We start from the raw sequence: 21,086 nt of genomic DNA on the forward strand, positions 1-21,086 counted from the left end.
GTTTCCCTGATGAGTGATGTCGAACATCTTTTCGTGTGTCAGCCATCTGTATGTCTTCTTTGGAAAAATGTCTGTTCATGCCTTCTGCCCATTTTTTATCCAGTCAACCTATCCATCAAAAGTGAGGATTAAAGTAAGACTTTACCAAGGGGTGCCTCGGTGGCTCCGTTGGTTAAGCATCCTACTTTGGCTCAGGTTGTGATCTCACAGTTCATGGGTTCTAGCCCCGCATCAGGCTCTGTGCTGACAGCTCAGAGCCTGGAGCCTGCTTCAGATGCTGTGTCTCCCTCTCTGTCCGCAACCCCCCCCCCACACTCACCCTCTGTCTCTCTCTCAAAAATGAAGAAACATTAAAATAAGACTTTACCAAAATGAGCACTGCCTAAAGCTGTCTCCATGCACCCTTTCTAAGAAAGCTACTTGACAATGTGCACATTCAAAACGAGAGTAAATCAAGGAATAAGACATTGGGTGGAAACATATGATATGTGTCTTTCTCTGACAGATTTATTTCACTTAGCATTATACCCTTAAGTTTCATCTATGTTGTTGCAAACAGCAAGATATGTTTTCACTCATAAGTGAAATTTGAGAAACTTAACAGAAGACCATGGGAAAGGGAAGGGGAAAAAATAGTTTCAAACAGAGAGGGAGGCAAACCATAAGAGACTCTTAAATACAGAGAACAAACTGAAGGTTGATGGGGGTGTGTAGGAAGGAGGGGAAAATGGCTGATGGGCATTGAGGAGGACACTTCTTGGGACAAGCACTGAGTGTTATATGTAAGTGATGAATCATGGGAATCTACTCCCGAAGCCAAGAGCACACTGTATACACTGTATGTTAGCTAACTTGACAATAAATTGTATTTTAAAAATAAAGAAATAAAAAAGGAATAAGACATTGGGTAAGGAAAGCAGCAGATCCAAAATAGGAGAAGCTGGAAACTCCCAAGAAGACCGCTATGTGTGAAATCTGGAGGAAAACCAACCTGGATGAGAGTAAGAGAGTAGGGGACTCAGTAAAATGTCTCCAGGTTAAAGAAAAAAGTGAATAAAAGTTCCGTTGTGTTTAATGATATGAAAACCATTATTCTTAAGGCTCTTGTAAATCAATTTTAAGGAAGAATAATAGTGAAATAGAAAGCTAATCAGAAAAAAAAAATAGGTATAATAGTTGGCTTTTGTTGTGTGAGAGTCAACCACAATGCTTCAGAAGTGTTCGAATATATACTTCCTGTGGGTCTTCAGGTTGTTGTGGAGTTCCAAGACTGGGCTTGGCTTTTCCTTGTGTTCTTCACACCCCTTAAGCCCAGCAGGCTAGCCTCAGAACAAGCTCCTGTAAGGAAGATGGTAAGTATAAAGAGGACAACCCCGCCACACAGATACATTTCAGGCCTTGGCTTGCATTACCTATGCTAACATCTCATCGGTCAAAGCAAGTCATAGAACCAAATTCAAAGCTAATGAGCAGAGAAGTAGATTCTTCCCATGGAGTTGGGAAAGGATGAATATTGGCTGAACAATGATTCAATCTACTACGTAAGGCAAGAATTAAATCCAATAAGAATAAGTTTTACTGAAAAAAGGAAAATCACATATACAGCGTGGTTCCTCCTGATCAAATTACTTGATCACAACAAGGCAAACACGAAACATTGATTTGTCAAAAATTATGATATAAAAATATGGAGAAGAGAGAGGGGAGGGAAAGTGAGGTAAGGATAACAGCCTAAGACTGCTAAAACCTCATCTACAGTGAGGAGACCGTGTCTAACATTTGTGATCAATAAATAGCAGTATACTTGGGGCGCCTCAGTGGCTCAGTCAGTTAAGCATCCATTCGAGCCCAGCTGCCAGCACAGAGCCTGCTTGAGATTCTCTCTCTCTCTCTCTCTCTCTCTCTCTCTCTTTCTGCCCGTCCCTCACTCATGCATGTGCACACTCTCTTTCTCTCTCTCAAAATAAATAAATAAGCTTTTTAAAAAATAGCAGTATACTTGAAGAAATTGAAGAAGGAGTTTGAGAAGTGTCACAGTTGGGTGGGCAGAAGGCAAATATTTTCCATTAACAGACTTTTAAACCATGTGTGTCTATTATTTAGATTTAAAAGACCTAGATAGTTTTAAATATATTAATAAGTGTATGGAGCCTTTTAAACCATGTGTGTATATTACTTTGATCTAAAAGAGGTAGATAATTTTAACTACATATTGGTAAGTGTATGGAGAAGTAATAATAATAGCGAAGCAAAAATATTCATTAAGCATGTACTTTTCCAGGGTTTATAAGCTCTATGTCTTAAACCCTTCCAAACACCTGATGAGATGGACACTGTTGTCTCCTCATTTAATGGAGGAGGACACAGAGCCTTTTAAGAAGTTGCTCAGGAGGGACAGAGCTGGGACTGGAGTCCAGTTCTCGACTACCATCCCTCACCTGGCCTGGGTTGTGTCAGGAGTTCAGCAAGGAAACAGTTGTGCGTGATAGAGAATTTGAAGTCCAGGCATAGCAAGGATGGAGTAGGTGATGCGATGAGGTGGAAGGGAAAACAATGAAGAGCACAGGGTGATGGTAAACGGGACAGCACCCCTACACACACACACACACACACACACACACACACACACACAACCCCTCTTGACCAAGGTATTTAGATACTCTACTAAACTTAAAGGACTGGTGTGAATAGTATTTTTTCCCCATGAACACCAAAGAAGTGACTGAGTTTCACACCAGAGTTGATCTCTAGCAAGCTGGCCAGCCTTGTAAAAATATCTGGAGGATGCCGCCCTTTTGCGCCAGTGACTTGAAGCATTAAAGATAATTGAAGGAGATTTCAGGGGGCATCTACCCTCAGCTGACAACCCCCATCTTCAGCTGTCAATGAAGCAAAATAAGTTACAGTTTTCATCATCTTCCAGTTGCTTCCTAGCGCTTAAAATAGAAAGCACAGAATCCTATCATGACAATGGAACCTTCATCTACCATTTTGCTAGCTTTCTCTTCCAGCATATCTACCTTTCCACATTGTTTCCTAGATTGATGTGTTCAAAGTTCCATCTGGCCTTTCTAAACCTCCATGTCTGAAAACCTTTACCCTTTACCCTTGTCTGGATTTCCGTATCATTTTAGCTTGTACCTCTGTTTAACATCCATTCCTCTCTGTCTTCATTTAAAGTGGTCTAATTTCTAACAAATAAATACGTTAGGTCCCCAGATCATAAGGAAGAGAAGGATCCATGACCCTCTTGTTTACTGTTGTATGTCAGTACTTACCTCCACAAGTATAGAAGGGTTGCCCTTTAAGTTTCTTTAAGTAATAAATGAGTGAGTAGGCTGAATAAGTACAGGAAGGAAGGAAGGGAAGGAGGGAGGGAAGAGGGAGGAAAGAAGGAAGGAAGGACCTAGCTATGGAATTTGGTATGCTTTGCTTACCTGGGATTCAGTTTCCTTACAGATAAAAGAGTTGAGCCAGATGATTTTTAAATTCACTTCCTTCTCTAAAATTCTGTTGTTCTGTACTGCAGTAAAAATACTAAAACACATTTTCCGGTATGTGTTTGCACTTACATTTTAGAAAGTTAATTCTTTTGATCGTTTTCTTATCATTTACTCCTAGTGAAATTAAAATTTATTTGGTGGAGCTCTTTGAAGGCCAGGAATGTTTCTTAAGCTTTACTCTGCGTCCCTTTCAAGTGGGAAATATTAGCCGGCCACAGACATGATATGATGAGGTTTAGACATTACAAAGGAACGAACTTCACGGCCCATGCTGGCCTTACCCTGGCAGTGCTGTCTCTCTTTGCAGAGAGAGGGGTCTTTTGGAAGCTTTTCAAAAGCTACCAATATGCAATTCACAGTATTCTCCAGTTGAAAGCTATAACTTTAAATCTCAGACGGGAACCTATAATGATATTTTTTTTTTTAATATTTTCCTCCTTTTCTGTAAATGATGAGGTCCAATTAATGGGTGTTTTCATGATTGAAGTCAGAAACATTGAAACCTGAAACTTAAAAAAACAAAAAACTCCACTCCTGCCTTATTCCTGTCAATGATTTTTGGAGTGGTTAGAGAATAGAAAGTATTTTCAGAACTTCTGAGTCACCTACCTATTTTGAACACTTGATTCCATAATCCAAATTGAAGTGTGCAGAGATTCACTTGCTGCATTTGTTACCAGCTTGAGCTAACTTGAATTAGCACTTCCATTATGAGGGCCTTTTCTCCAGAAGCCGTTCCCTTAAACAAATAAAGTTCAGGGAAGCAAAGTGGACAAAGAAGCCAGAAATCAGCATGTATGTCAGTTTCACCAAGACACACACACACACACACACACACACACACACACACACACAGTCTTCATCATGCAGAAAGTCTTTTGAAACATGGATATTTTACTAATTAATCAGAAGCATGGTTGAAGGAAACAAATACAAAAACGCAGTTTTTATCATTTCCCTTATGATAGATGTTCCCTCTCATGTTTTTTTTTTGTTTCTTGAATTATTTTTATCTAATTATTCATTCATTGCATGCAAACTACAGCTTTCCAAATTCCACTTTTCAAAGGTTTGACTTTAATAGTTATTTCACTGAAAAGCAAGTTGCTTCCGAAGACTTGCCTGTGTGTTGGAATATTTTAAACTGAGTCTCTAAAGAGCCCTCAGTATCCAAGCTGTGGGGCTGTAGTTGGGACACATGCCTTGAGCTAATGGCTTCACATGCAGACCTAGAACAGGCCAAATAGACTGAGCCCAGTGAAATGGAACGTGACACCTGCTTTCTGGTGCCAGTCATCAATGTGGATAGTCCATCTAGAGCTGTTCAAAAGAAGGGAAAAATACCTTTACCCCGTTAGCAGCTGGATTGGAGTACTAAATTCTCTAGGGAGTCACTCCACGTTCCTGCATTACATCACCCAGGATATGCATTTGGAAGTGGCTACTGAGTTTTTGTTTTTTGCACCTTTTATCCATACCAGCGGACAGCAGTCTCACTTAATCACGGAAGACCCACAAAGGCTTTGCTCAGATATACCCAACGCATCCTGGGGAGGTAGAGTTTGGAGCTGTTTATGGGTTCGGCTCTCAAAAATACGAGATGTGCTAGGTAGATGTTTAGTTCAGATAAATTATTTGCATTTTAAAATTAGAGTCACTATCGTTTATTCCTGATAATTTTGCGTGCTTAACTTGCTTTTCAACTCCTCTAAAATAATTGAAGTACTCAGACCCCAAACGTGTGTGTCTACCCTTTCTTTTGTGCAAAGGTCTATGGCTTTAAGGAGAGGAGAAAGGCAATCACTGGAGGTTTATTTTCCTTTATTACTTTAAAGGTGAAAAATTGGAAATAACCCTTAATGAAAGCTAGTTGAAGAGTTAAAACACAAATTTCTACAAAATTTAAACCCATGCAAGGTTTATATTCAATTTATCAAGTCTATAGCATTTGGTTCTTATGCCATAGTCAAAGATGAGTTGTTTCGTCACATCCGAAGGAAGATTTTTGTCAATTTACTGATACACTTTTCAACACTGGCAAAAAGTACATTTCTGGCTGACTTTTTTTAATGTTTAAAGTAAAGCTAATCCATATATCCACTTATGTACTGTGTTGAGAAACTGAAATTATGCATCGGATTCTAGTGGTTGATTTGTACACGTAAAACTTGGTATTTACTCTTTCTGATTCAAGATCCTTTTTCTCATAAAAGAGGTTCTGTGGTGTCTAGGTCTGTAAGTTCTCTCAAACAGCACTATTCATATTTAGGAACTTAAATGATAACGATTAAGCAGTGGTTGATGTTTTTAACCTCCCTACATGTCTGCTTTAAATTTTTTTTTTTTACTCCCATGTATGCCTTTGGCTCCCAGTTTCATGTCTGTTGCAAACATCCACTGGTTTCATGGTGTGGAGTAAGGCAGCACTCTACCCATGGTGTGAATTTTGATGAATTAAGTCAGAACTACTTCTGGGAATAAGAAGGAAGGCATTTCTTCATCAAATGTCTTATATCCCTGAAAACCAATGTAGCACTCTGTACTAATACACGGTCCAAACATAAGTAATAAAGATTTAGAAAAAATAATTTAATGTTGTTCATCAATAAATAATGTTTCAGTAATTAAGCGGGAACAAAGATTTATACCAAGTGAAAAACATCTGGGCAGAAGAGTGAGGAGCTATGTGCAAGGACCCAAACTTTTAATTGCTTTACGTTGTCAGAAATAGCTGCACTTTATAAATATTCCCCCTCAAATTATTTAGATTGGGCCTTATGAAAGTGCCATTTTTGTGTGATCTAAGAGTGGCAATTTCAAATAATTCACCCTTATAGACAATAACCCAGAAATCAGTGAAATGTCATCCAATTTGCTCTGATGTTCTTTACTTTATGTTTCATTTAGTCTTCGTAGACATTCTCCAGAGTATTTCATTATCCCTCCGTAGACTAGAATCAAGCAAGGACAGAGCTGGCTTTGAAGCTCGGCTTCTCTGTAGGCAAAGCACAACCTCCTGCCTCCCCCACACTATTGTGTCTCAGAGATGAGAGACTGTTCCAGCCATGTAAGGGGAGAATATTCTCCCAAGGGTCAGCCAAGGAGATGACATGATTAAGTCATTTACTCTGGAGTTTCTTCCATTGTTTTTGGTGAAACTTACAGAATTTTTTCTTTAAAAATTTTAACGTTTATTTATTATTGAGAAACAGAGAGAGACAGAGCATGACCATGGGAGGGGCAGAGAGAAGGGGAGACACAGAATCTGACGCAGGCTCCAGACTCTGAGCTGTCAGCACAGAGCCCGACGTGAGGCTCAGACTCACAAACCGCGAGATCATGACCTGAGTCAAAGTCGGACGCTTAACCCGACCGAGCCACCCCGGCGCCCCACTTACAGAATTGTTTTAACTTAAATTCAAGTTAGTTAACAGAGAGCGTAGTATTGGTTTCAGGAGTAGAAGTTAGTGATTCATGAGTCACATGTAATACCCAGTACTCATGCCAACCAGTGTCCTCCTTAATGCCCATCACCCATTTAGCCCATCCTCCCACCCGCCTCCCCTCCAGCAACCCTTAGTCTGTTCTCTGTATTTAACAGCCTCTCACAGTTTGCCTTCCTCTCTCTGAACAATGATGTGTCCTCTCAAAGGAAAACAGGATTATTGTCAAAGATTGGAAAACTAGAATTTTTTTCTTGTCACATGGCCTATTTGCTTCTCCAGTTCTTTGCTCTTAGTTCTTTGATCGTGACTGTTCATACTTTGGGGATCTGGGTTATTCCTGACTTCCATGCCTCAGGAATAGCCCTGTTTTCTCTGTCATGCTTTCACTGGAGCATACTTATCCAGATTAAGGAGAGTTAAATTTTTTGAACAGATAGCATCCAAGAGAGTGGTAAGAACTTATTTATTTCAAACAGCAGTGTAGGCACAATGAATTTCGAAGGATGAGATGTACAGAATCATCATATTTAACTTGATAATGGATAAGAATCTCATGTTCTAGATATGAGTGATTTAGGGTCAGCAAACAGATCATCTCAACTAACCACCTCCTGAGGTCCAGCTCACTCATCAGAAGACATGAATCCTCTGACTACTTCCCCCTGCTCAATACATGCTCCACACACCTTAGAAAAGAATTTTCCCTATTAAATCATCCCTATTGATGATGATTCCCGTGGCTCTCTGAAATCTGGCTTACTTACAGGAGGCAAAGTGAAGAGTTGAAAGGTCATCTTGATTCCCAAAGAAACCAAATCTTTGCTGATGAATGGAAGATCCTTCACCATCATCAGTGATGTCTATAATAATTTATCTGCTTGATATTTAATCAACATTTGGCTTTTCTTTGCCTGCACTATACCAGAGCATGAATCCTGAGAGTTCAGAAGTTTATCTCGGCTTTTTATGCATTGGAAATCTAAATAACCTCTGTGAAAGAAAAAGTAAACAAAGTGGAAACAAGTCTATCCTATGCATTCTTTTTCCCTTTCAATTTAACATACAAGCAAGGTAGAGCGCCCAGATAAATTCTGTTCCAAGGGAAATTTGACTCATCTCTGCCCCCACCATCCTTGGGCATCATTTTTCCATTAAGGAAAAGGTAGTATTAAACTACCCCTTTCAGTGGGAGGAGATGATGGGAGAAAGCTCTCATCACTAAGGAGACAAGAGATGACAGTTATAGTCAAAAAGCTTTTATGTAGGTATGCCCAAAGGGAGGTGGGTAGGGGGATGGGTGAAATAGGTGAAGGGGATTAAAAGGTACAAACTTCCAGTTATAAAATAAATAAGCCACAGAGGTGAAAAGCTCAACAGAGAGAATATAGTCAGTAATATTGTAATAAGCTGGATGGTGACAGATAGTGATTAGACTTATCGCAGTGAACGCAGCCTATTGTATAGAATTGTCCAGTCGATACGTTAAAAAAATGATGTTGTATCAGTCATCAGAAAAAAACACATATTGAACGACTCTGGTTATATGAAATGTCCAAAATAGGTCAATGTGTGGAGACGCAAAGTAGATTAGTGGCTGCCTAGGGCTGGGGGTTGGGGGATTTGCGGGGAGAAAGGGAGACTAACTGCTCATAAATACATCTTCTTTCGTGGGTGAAGAAATATTCTAAAGTTAATTGCGGTGATGGTTGCACAATCCTGGGAATGTATTAAAAACCACTGAAGTATACTTTAAAGGGATAAGTCACATGTGAATTACATCTCAGTAAAGCACATCTTCAAAATGGAAATTTAAATACAGTGTGTTCTTCAACTGGTAAATGTATACCAGATATCGTATCTAAGTATTTCCTTTTTCTCCAAAAGAAGTGGCTTTTGACACAACAAAAATAGTGGGAAAATGAACAATTGAGTAGCATACTTCTTTATTTTTTAGGTTAGCAATAAAATTGGCTGGATGTACGGCTAGACTATCTGGCACAGTTTAGAAATTCCAGTACCTTTCACTGAGTCTCTCGTCACAAAATGCTTGACTAGCTTTCCTCAAAACAGCAATTCTAAGATATTTTTAAAAAATATTGGCAGTTTAAAAAGCAGAGAGATTTGACAGTCTTCAGTGTAAGTAACATTTTGTATTTCATTTTGTGTGATCTCTGCAATCATTTTAAAGCAATAGTAACTGGATACAAATACCGTTATCATTCCAAACATCGGGTGTGTTCGAGAATGTCTGACAGCATCATGACATAACAACGTTGATGCCTAAATTGCCATTTTACTTATCATCAGTCTAAACTACTCATCCGGAAAAATGCCATATTCCTTCAAAGAGAATTTTGGTCCACGATCCTGAATCTAGTAGGCGTCTTTTGGCTGGGGTAAGAAATGAGGCAGTTTTTTTCTTTGGAAGATGCGTAGATGGGCATTTTAATACCGTCAAATAGAGGTCCCATCCTTTCCGCATGGCCAGATGGCTGCATTGTTAGAAGCCGCGGAAGGAAGGGACTGAGTTTCTTCTGAGTTAAAGCTTAAGTGTACATTTGGTCGTAGTAAGCATTCAAATGCCGAGATTTTAAAGGCAATTTGACATGATGCTTCTGGTTAACCTTTTCTAAGCAGTGCCTCCAGATAGAATGACCGCCTTCACAGGATTCAGCTGACATCAGGAGCGATGACAATACCCAGCAGAAGTCAAAGGCCCGGAACCCTGGATTAAAAGCCCTGCTGGTGTGCAGCCTCTGGGCGCCTTTTGGCGCTCCTGGATGTGTAATGCGATGACATTCCTCAACTATTGCATTAACCACCTGAAGAGCCCATGCAAAAATAAAACTGTCCACATACAGGGGCGCCGGGGTGGCTCAGCCAGTTGAGCAACTGACTCTTGATCTTGGCTCGGGTCATGATCTCATGGTTGTGAGATCAAGCCCCACAGCAGGGCTCCGTGTTGGGCATGGAGGCTGCTTGAGATTCTCTGTCTCCCTGCACCCCTGCCCCACTCGTGATCCCCGCCCCCTTCTCTCTCTCTCTCAAATTTAAAAAAAAAAAAAAAACTGTCCACATGCAGTGGGAGTTTGCCCCTGACAGTCATCACCAGTTCTTTTTCTCTGGTTTCTGTTCAAAATGTCAAACCTGTTACATGACATACGGTATGTCTTTTGTCTGACACTTTTTTGTCTGACTTAAAATTGCTTTTGTCTGACTTCTACAATAAATAAATAATAAATATTTAAAGCTATTCAATAAGTGCAATTAACTCACAGAAGATGCTGTGGGTTACAATCCACTTCAAATTATTTCTTTTTTCCTGTTTTACTACATTTGAATGTTAACCTTTTTCTCACAGGGGCTTGGACCAAAATAGGTCTTATATCACTGTTTTCTAGAATTTCATAGTGAAATACTATTTTATAACATGCCTATAATCTCCTCCATTTATGAAAAGGGACCTACAGTGAAATAAATAATTGACATTGCTTGACTAAATAATCCATAGCACGAAGCAGAAGAAATAGCAGTAGAATGTTTAGGATCGACAAATAACTTTTGAAGACTATTTGATGAGATTATGTAAAAACCACAATCATAAAATGGCATCATTTTCTCAGTGATACTTACTCTTCCAACCTTTTGTTTTAAAACTGTGATAATGACAGAAGAGAGGCGTTTGCATTTGAAAGGTACGTAAAACCACAAAATTCACTTTGTTAGGTAGGCAAGAAAAGAGGGGTCTGTGTTCTCTCGGGGATGATGTGTGTTTCCGTCTGTCTATCTCGGCTGAGCATGTCTGCAGGTGCTCCGAACGGGACACAAACAGACAACACGAAAGGTATTTTATATGAAGAGAAAAGGAGCTTCTATTGCAAGAAAACTGTTAATACCTTTTACCCGTATTTATTACCAATTCTGGTTCTCAATTTTTGCTTTTTTCTGTTTTTTAGCAAATCCTTAATCACAGAACAAAGAAGCCAATCTAAGTACTTTAAACAGTAGCAATTGCTGGATTAACATTAGTTCAGTTAATTCTATAAACTTCACTGTCTATTCCCTTATGTCCTTATTGGAAGACAGCTTTGTTTACTGATAACATTGGAATTCGCTACATAAATAAGGAAAATAATTATTACCGGTAAGATGCTTGTAACACCTGAGACAGTGCTTCCACTCTATTCGTGCCTATGCGTCGATCAACAAGCATTTATTAAGCACCTACCCAATGCCAGGCTTCGCTAAACACTAAGAATTCAGTGACGAGCAAGGCCTGCCTTCGTGAATAAACCATCTAGCAAAGGCTGAAGGGAAATAAACGGTGCTCAAGAGATTATTAAGTAAACACACATACTTTAAAACAACATTTCTCTGGATCAGTTGGTACTTTTGGATTTGCACATTCGGGCATTTTACAGATGACTCAGTAGCATCACGCCAGACCGAGATGAAGAGTCAACACAGAAAGGTTACATCTTATTCCCAGGTGACTGGTATCTCAGACATTCCGCCTCCCTGCCTGCAGCATTTTCTCTGCTGAAGGGACCCCTTTCAACGCACGGCCCATAGAACCATAATGCAGACTCTCCCAGGCTGTCATATTTTAGTCACATAAAACACTCACCCGAAACCCCCAGAAACTTCTTTTCAACTTCCATCACCAATTGTTTCCTGATACCCTCCTGCAACAACACAGGGAACAGCCGTACTTGTTGGAAGGGAAATGCTAACCCTCGGGTCTTTCTCAACTCTTACGGCACTGGGAGTCCAACATACAATGATGAGTTCCTCTTTACCTCACCTCTTTAAAAAGTCTGCTGAGGTATGCCCAGCTTCTTCATAGCGTAGAAAGACAGGCATATTGCTCACCAACTTGGGCCTCACTTCTGGAATTTCTCTAGGATGTGCCCCTCACCTTGGTCGTCGCAGCCCCTTTCTTCTCCCTCTCTTCACCTTGTGCTTAATTCAGAGCCTCTCGCCCTCACTCAGCTGGGGCTGATGGGGGCGGTGGGGGAGATCATCCATTCAAGGTTTGCGCCATTGTAAATTTGTCCTGCCTGCTCCCCTCAAATCCGGCCTTCTCTGCAATGCCATTGGTGGTTGACCAGATTCTCCCACTTTCCTTCTCCACCATGTCTGTAATGGCAGGCTTGTCACTTCTGTGATAATATTCTTCATAGATTCAAAGAATGCGTTCTGCCTCCAGACCGTAACTCCCTGAGAACAAGAACAATAACGCGCATTGTTTGTCTTCTCAGAACCCAGCACCAAAACCACACCCCTCGGAAATGAGGCGCATTTCCCCCTCTCCTCACCTTGCACAACCTCCTACCCCATACCCACCATTGCCCAACTCTTCTGGACACAAGCTTGTCACATTCTCCACTTGGAGTTCGGTCTCAGTGGGTGCCTACATCTCCATAAAGAAACCAAGGCCTCAGAGAGTGAACATTTGGAGAGGAACCATTACACAGACCATTTTGGCATCAAGTGGATTCACTCTAAAGCCTAAAATTCAGAGCCTAAAAGTCAGGGCTCCACATGTGTCCATTGCCCCCTCCCACAAGCTCAAGTGGTTAGATGCTTGTAAAATTCTCAAAATTTTCAAAAGGAAGATCTTTTAACTACGATGATCTCCTTCCAATGAGACTCCCACTACCCTTTATTATGTTGAGGGTCATTGGAGTGACCGCAGACGTGTGTGGGGTCTGACTTGAAGGAAATTGAGTGGGGTCGTGTATACATAAGATATTTTTATACAATTTGAGGTCACTTCTGTATATAGTTAGGCAATTGCTAGCCATACACATGTAATAATGGCTCCCAGGAATACCTTTACCATCGACAGTGGCAACTCAGCCAGACATTGATTGAGACACGTAGGTGTCAGGTCAGAAATGGTTTCACAATGTAAATACGTCCTACTGGAAACATATAGATAGTGGAGAGAAAACAAGGTTTATAGGGCAGAAGCTATTCTGTGGAGAATTCTTCCCGTCATCAGACATGTGAACTTGTAAAGACAAGACTGGTTTCTGACTGATGCCTGGTCAACACAGAAGTTCTCTCCTGGAGGAAATTTGTTTGATAACATTGAAAAATTATAATCGCACCATGCCTTTTTTTTTTTCTTTTTAAATGAGAATCAAACAAGAAGAGAATATAGCCAAATTCTCATGTTTGTAGACTTGTAGCGGTATAACAAGTAATGAGCATGCCTACAACAAACAACTCCTATATGAAAGAACTTTTAGAGTGGCTTCCCACTGAATTTGAAAACTTGGAAAATGTATAAAATATTATCAATAAAACTTAGTGAAGTTGAAAAAATCTACCAACAGTATTAGGTTAAGACTGAATTATGTTTCTTTTCTATCCAGGGAAAATGTTATAAAACTGCCATCAAATGAAGCCAGAAACGTAGATAAAAAGTATTATGGAGGTGTATTAGGCAGTAGATTAGTTAAAATATCTTTTTTTCTGGAGGTTGTCATGTTTGTGATGTTTGTTACCTCTTTTAAATTTGGTATTTGTGAATGATTTCTTCTTCTAAATAAATGAGTATCCACTTTCACTTGTAATTTAGAATTTTTGAGGGGAGCCTGGGTGGCTCAGTCGGTTAAGCGTCCGACTTCAGCTCAGGTCACGATCTCGCGGTCCGCGAGTTCGAGCCCCGCGTCGGGCTCTGGGCTGATGGCTCAGAGCCTGGAGCCTGCTTCCGATTCTGTGTCTCCCTCTCTCTCTGCCCCTCCCCCGTTCATGCTGTGTCTCTCTCTGTCTCAAAAATAAATAAACGTTAAAAAAAAAAATTAAAAAAAAAAAGAATTTTTGATTTTGTTACTCTTTTTTGTAAAAAGGTCTTCAGACCTTGTATGTACATCAGGCCCTTAAAAACCTAGATCATCCTCTCCCACCAAGATCTGGAAAGATCCGTGTGCCAAGTGTAAGCAAGCGATTGGTTTATGTCTGGCTTTGTTCTAGTCTCGGCCCAGCTGGCAAGTGTGAAGGGTTTCTTCCAAATGTAGGCAGAGTTTTACATGACAATCCAGAATGAATAAAAAGAAAGCCCATCTTCAGAGAACAAAAGACAATATCAGTGGGCAGAGAAGTCGTTATTATAGATGCCTTGCTTTGGTTTCTGCTTTGTCCTCTGCCACTGTGAGAGAAGAGCCTTGTGATGCCCGAGTCAAGGTAACCCACCTTTCTTCAAGGTGAATGGAAAACCGTCGAGTCAATTCAGCAACTGCCGTTGCTGCATGTTATTCAACGCCCCTGAGGACTCATAGATATTGAACCAGGCTTCCAAGGGCAAAGTTCCGATTATTGCATGAGTATTTGCAAACTGCTCTAAACCGTGCACTCCTTCCAAGCACCATCTACTATTTATGTCACCATTTGTGCTGCCCCTACAGGAGCTCATGCCCAGAGCTAAATCCTCCCTATTTAGCCATCTTATTAACCCGAAGGAGGAGAACCTCTAAGTGAGAATGTGGATGGCGGTTCATGCCCTTTCTTCCCCCAAATGCCCATCAAGTTGTTCTTAACAAGCAGATAGTGTATCCAAGGGATATGCTGCAAGGATATTGTGAGTTCAGAAATCCAGAAAACCTTCCATTGGTGGGAAGTAAAACAGTAGTGATCTTTACAAAAATTTAGCAATGTATAACTATTGTAGTTCTTTTTTTATTTTTAATTTTATATATATATATATATATATATATATATATATATATACACACACAGAGAGAGAGAGAGAGAGAGAGGGTGCAAGCTGGAGAGAGGAGGAAAGGGAAAGAGAAAGAGAATCTTAAGCAGGCTCCATGCTCAGTGCAGAGCCCAACACAGGGTTCTATCCCATAACCCCGGGATCATGACCTGAGCAAAAATCAAGAGTTGGGCACTTAACTGACTGAGCCCCCCGTGCGCCCCTAACTACGTAGTTCTTAAAGACTTACCCAAAGTCTTTCAATTATGTTTTCTTATTAAACTTCAAAAAGAAAAAGGATGGACTCTAGGAAATCATGACCCTGAACAACTAACTGAAATCAGAAGGGCGCGTATGCTTCCAGGAATTGACCCAAACGTCTGACTAAATATCCAAATAATTAATTTTATCAGTTTTATATGGGCAAATTAACTTGTTAAGAATAAGAAACTTTAATCACTATGTACACCTGAAACTGATAAAACATTATGTGCCCACTATACTCAAATTCATCAATTAATTAATTTCAGAGGGAAAAAAGAATACATCTCACCTCTTTGTTCTCTAAGTTTTCTTCTCCCCATCTCCATGTGAATGCCCATAGTAGATTTTTCTCTTGTGCTGTGTTTGAGCTTTAAACTACAACCATTCTCTTACTGTTGTTCTGAATTCTTTTTTAATGTTGTCACTGTTGTTTTCATACTCAGCCTATTCAGGCACTTATTTAAGATGGCTAAAAAGAGGCAAACTATACAGCAGGATTAAATAAATCAGCTAAAACCCTGAAACAAAGAGAAATCCACTTTTCCTGCACTGTATTAAAAATGAGAAGAGAAAGGGAAGATGAGGGGAAAAAAGGGAGAAATGGAGAGAAACGTTCACTGCATTTATAAACAGAGGTTCCAAGGGTGACCAAGTCTTTTTTCTTATTTCATGAGTTTTGCTAACCCTGTATAAGCCTGCAGATTTTGTTGTGACTTACATGGACTTGAATACAAAGAGACTGTCTGGTTTGTTGTGCCACGAACGGAAAGGGGCGCTCTGTGGAATCCAGGGATTTGTGAGGAGGGCCTTAGAGGTTTGCATAGAAGCCCAAAGGTACAGCGGCCATTTCTGTATCAGATCAACTACACAAAACGTGCGGGATTCTTACATCATTTTCCCCAAATGGATTCCTGCTTTCTTCTGAAAGAACTGCCACGGTTTTTCACTTACATGGCTGTTTTTGCCCTCTTTCTCAGGTTTGCTTCGTGAACCTGGATGTGAACAAGGATGCGTGCAGCACGGAGCACCTGCAGCAGGTAATGCTGGGAGCACGGACTCCCCGGGAGCTCATGACAAGGGCTGCCTGCGCTGACCAGACAGCTGACGTGACGTTTTCCATAAATGATGCTCATTTCGTTGGAGACTCTTTAGCTGGATGGTGTCATCACGGCCCATTCCCTGACCGTCTCCCTGCCACCTCCCACAGTTTGCCTTCCTTATGCTTGTGATGCTTGCTTTCCCAAGATAACGGGGCCGCTCTCCAAACAGGCGCTTTTTCCTGCCCACGGGGCCTGATAGTGGCTTTTTGAGCCCCCGTCTTCATCCCGTCTCAAACACCCCGCCTGGGATGATGTCTCCAAGGCTTTTCCCAACCTGCTGGATACCAACCAGCCCTTCTCTGCGGGTCTCAGGTCTGCTCCTTCCTGCTGCTTTGAGGAAACGCTTGGTCTCTGACCTTGGTTTCCCAGCCCTACACTCATCTGGGGCTCGCAGTTGTGCGTTCTCCAGCAGCTACATATTCCAGGCTCATCTGAGGTTGTGATGATCCCGACGTAAATCCTTGACAACGTGCAAGACGTTGAAGGACCCCTCAGTCCTTTGGACCGAGAGCTAACAAGGGGTCCTATAGGAAGAATTAATTGGGTTTTTTTTTTTTTACATTTATTCATTTTTGAGACACAGAAAGACAAGTGCCATCAGGGGTGGGGGCAGAGAGAGAGGGAGACACAGAATCCGAAGCAGGCTCCAGGCTGTCAGCATACAGCCGGATGCGGGGCTCGACCTTACGAACTGCGAGATCATGACCTGAGCCGCAGTCGGAAGCTTAACCCACTGAGCCACCCAGGCGCTCTTGTTTCGTTTTGTTTTTTGTTCCCTTGCCAGTGCTGCACCTGAAGCTTCTCAAACCCAGTTGCCCATACAGCTTACCCATTACAGACTTCCGCAGAGCTTCCGACGTCATTCATCCATGTAGTACTGGAGGGATTAAAAAAAAGTGTACATATCATTTCATTTAGGGGACTTGTGGTGCAGAGTCACAGAGAGAGAAGGAGGGACCAAAGCAAGTTGGCATCTTAAGGACTGTGTGTTTGAAGATTTATGGGAGGGATTTGAGACAGTCTTCTTCTACAGCTAAGCGTAGAAACCTGGCATCCACTTAGCTGCCTAAACTTGTGTGAACTCATCTTCTCTGGGCCTCAGGCTACTTATGTGCAAAATATAGAAAGTAGTAACGGGACCTAATCAGTATGGGGGTGTTGTGGGGATTAAATGTACTAAAATGTAACATGTGTGCAGAGTTTAGCACAGTGCCTGGTACATAGAGCAAAATTAATGTCAGAAATTATTTTATTATTGATATTATGATTATTGACTTTGTTAAAACAGATGGTGATTAGACAAGTCTCTCATTCCAGGTTTTAAAGGAAAGAAAAAACCCTTACTATGCATACCTGTGGTGTGACAGTAATTATTAAATGTCTACTTTGGCATATTTAGAAGCAAAGAGTTTTTAAAGCTTTAAGTGATTTCCTATTCCAGTGTAAACCTTCAAGTTCAGCTTCACACTTCGTCTAGTAATAATCTTAGTAGATTAAGTAATCTATCATTGGTGTAGTTATTCAGGTATATTATTTTTGCAAGTAAGTAGTTTGGGGGTAGTGTTTTGGAGGTGAAAAGAAATCATCTAAACTAATAAAGATTCTTCCTCTACAGAAATTGGTCAACGTTTCACCAGATCTTCCAAAACTTATCAGCTCCATGAATGTTCAGCAGCCAAAAGAAAATGAAATTGTTCTTTTAAGTGGCTTAACATCCGGAAATCTCCAGGCAGATTTTGAAGTTTCACAGGTAAGAGATGTAAACTTTTGATAAAATATTCATCAGAGATAAGTCATCTACGGTCAGCTCTTGGCACAAGTCAGTATGGACTTCAAATAGATGCTACATTTAAGCTTCCATAGCCTAGGACTCAAAAATTTCTTTGCAATCAAGAGCAGTGTTTCTGTGTATCTGTGTTTCTTCTAAATATGCCACTCAGAGTTTGACAGAGCTTCCCTTACCTCAACCCCTACCATTTATTATATTCTCAAGTTCATGTTGTTAAGTTGTACTTAAACTAGAGCAGACATGCTGGGAATTGACAGCTTAGCTTGGTTTTCTACAAATCCATTAGATAGTCAAAAATAGACTCATCTTGGGGCGCCTGGGTGGCTCAGTCAGTTAAGCGTCCGGCTTTTGATTGTGGCTCAGGTCGCGGTCTCACAGTTGGGAGATGGAGCGCCATGTCGGGCTCCACGCTGACAGCATGGAGCCTGCTAGAGATTCTCTCTCTTCATCTCTCTCTCTCTCTGCCCCTCCTTCACTCATGCTCTCACTGTCTCTCAAAAGAAACATTTAAAAAAATAGATTCATCTTCTGTTTCACATATGATACGAAAATTCTAATTCATACTATATGGTCCCAGCATCCCAGCATTTCTTCTTTCTGGATGTTATTTATTTCTTAGGATATACCAAATGAGTCATGATAATAAATACAGGATTGCAGCCCCGTGGGTGGAATGTGAGTTTCCTAGACGTAAAGAGTAAAATTCCTAGAGGAAATGAATGTTACTAAAAATAAAGCAGGAATTAAGATGCTATTTTTCTCATTCAGTGTACTGATGTTCGTTATTATTAGAGAAATCATTATAACATTCTTTACTTGAAGACAAATTTTTTAAATTATAAATTGTTCAATTTACAAATATATATATACACACATATGTATATATGTGTGTATATATATATATACATGTATATGTATATATATACACATATATATATACGTGTATATATATATGTGTATATATACGTGTATATATACGTGTATATATATATGTGTATATATGTGTGTATATATATATATATATATATACACATATATATATATGTAATGATTTCTAAAGGCACATCATATTGAAGATTGTTGATTTTTCCCAAATAAGATATGCTGATAGTGACACATAACACCACTACAGATTAAAATGATGAACATTTGCTTTCCTCCAAATTGTTCTTTCTTGGGTTTTAGTTTTGCTGGAAAATTTTAAGATACTCTTTTATTCTTCAGTCCTTTGAAATACCAAAAAACTCGGAAATGTACCCACTGTTTCTAGCATCTACCCCGGATGCTTCATAAAAATCTGCACACAGCCTATTACAATTTGGTAATTAAGACTAGAACCAAACTTCTCCGTCTATCTCATAATTTATATTCTTAGTGAGAAAATTAATCATCTGGAAAGAGAAAACAGAAATGGCCCTAAGTGCCTTCTCTTTATATCGAACAAAACTATGATGACCAAAAGTAATTTCCAAAACTGAGTTTTAAAAGTATTTCTGTACCAAGCCTGTTAGGATTTCTAATTAAACATGACAGAAAATAGGCTCATGCATGAAAAGAATGTAGCTAAAAAACTAGTGGGTAGATGGGGCGCCTGGGTGGCTCAGTTGGTTGAGTGTCCAGCTTCGGCTCAGGTCGTGATCTCACAGTTCGTGAGTTCAAGCCCCGTGTCGGGCTCTGTGCTGACAGCTCAGAGCCTGGAACCTGCTTCAGTTGCTGTGTCTCCGTCTTTCTCTGCCCCATCCCCAGTCATGCTCTGTCTCTCTCTGTCTTAAAAATAAATAAAACATTTAAAAAGAAAAAAACTAGTGGTAGATTATTATAGGGACTTGAACAGTGCCATCAGGACATGAATTTCCCCTTGTGACCTCTTTCCGGCTTTCTCTCTCTTTAATGTTTATCAATCTTTTCCCATAAGAAGACCATTCCCTTTGGGTTCAAGTTGAGCAAGAGTGAATGTCTCCCCCAGGTGGCTAACAGTAAAAGTCTAATTGTGTTCTATTGGCTCTCATGTGTCACGTGCCTATTGCTCAACCACTCACTATGGCCTGAGGATTGCAGTGTTCAGATTGGCCAGGCTGGGTCACGTGATCACCTCAGAGGGTTTAGGTGAATTAATTCCATGGAAATCACTGGCATTATGGGTGAGCCAGAAAACGATGCCTCACAGGCTATGAGAACCAGAAGAAGATTGAGTGATGTTGGGTCACAAAAACAACACAGATACTAATTGGGGTTAGGGAAAGTTAAATTATCAGGACTTATTAAATATCATCCATCAAAAGCATGCTTAAAAATCTGCATATTTGTTCCTAGGAGTCGTCAAGAATTGCCTGTGAGCTATAACACTCTTAAATGTTTCCTACTTCCCTCTTCTAAAAGTCCTCATCACTTCCTATATATCACTTCACCCTTCTGCCATCTCCCAAAGGCCTACATCGTTTTTTCAGATACCACAATCCATGTGTTTTAATAAATTAGCAATGTTGGGGCAGCATATCAATAATGAATCCGATCTTAGCCAACCATAGCCGGTACCTAATTCTTTAGGGATTGTCTCAATTTGGCTGCCTCGCCTCAAGAAATTCAGTTACCTGTTGATTCCTAAGTGAACATGGAGATATTGGCAGAGGCAGCATGAGCTGGGTTAATGGGGGGAATCTAAGGGCATTCCCAAGGGCATAGCTATTGTTCCTACTGACCCTGTGAAGAAGGCAATAAACGAGCTACTTGGCACCTTTGACCCTGGAAATTACAATGCCCAAGATGTTCAGTGGTGCAGATAACAAATTACCTCACTTCTCTCAACTGTAATTTCCTATTCTATAACATGGAGATTTAAAAAAATACCTTTTCTCCATTCTCAGAGACTAGTCACAGTGATTTTCATAAAATAACATGAAGCCACCTTGGGAAGGACTATTCAAATGCAAATTGTATTTTCTCTCCATGTCCAAAAAGTTGAAGGAAGGTGAAGTAGAAAGAAAATTTCATTTAAAGCAAAATAAGGTACCAGGGTGGAGTACTATATACACCAGGAGTAATCATCCATTCTCCTTTGGGGAAGAGAAGTGTAATATTGCTGCAAGGGATGGTGTACAGAGTGCCTTTTCTGCCTCCTGAGGAGTTTTGTTATTTTCTCATAGATGATTACGAAATGATTGTTCAATGTCTTCGTCTTTCCAGCTCAGCAAATGACTCACATGCTTTTTTATATTGCTACGTTATTTTACAATTGTACAACTGGAAAAAATGTGAGAAAATATTTATCATCTACTT

At 40.2% G+C, this 21,086-nt stretch overlaps 1 protein-coding gene across 1 annotated transcript in view; it reads left to right on the forward strand.

Annotated features, from left to right (window-relative positions):
* Window positions 1-964: 964 nt before the first annotated feature.
* Window positions 965-21,086, forward strand: part of SPHKAP (SPHK1 interactor, AKAP domain containing) — a 56,655-nt gene continuing 36,533 nt past the window's right edge. Inside the window, exons 1-5 of the mRNA XM_049614472.1 lie at window positions 965-1,009; window positions 1,251-1,352; window positions 9,617-9,733; window positions 15,899-15,958; window positions 17,637-17,771. Coding sequence (XP_049470429.1) covers window positions 965-1,009; window positions 1,251-1,352; window positions 9,617-9,733; window positions 15,899-15,958; window positions 17,637-17,771 — 459 coding nt within the window. The remainder of the gene's footprint in view (window positions 1,010-1,250; window positions 1,353-9,616; window positions 9,734-15,898; window positions 15,959-17,636; window positions 17,772-21,086) is intronic.

Source organism: Panthera uncia (genome assembly GCF_023721935.1).
Source record: "Panthera uncia isolate 11264 chromosome C1 unlocalized genomic scaffold, Puncia_PCG_1.0 HiC_scaffold_3, whole genome shotgun sequence".
NCBI classification, from domain to species: Eukaryota; Metazoa; Chordata; class Mammalia; order Carnivora; family Felidae; genus Panthera; species Panthera uncia.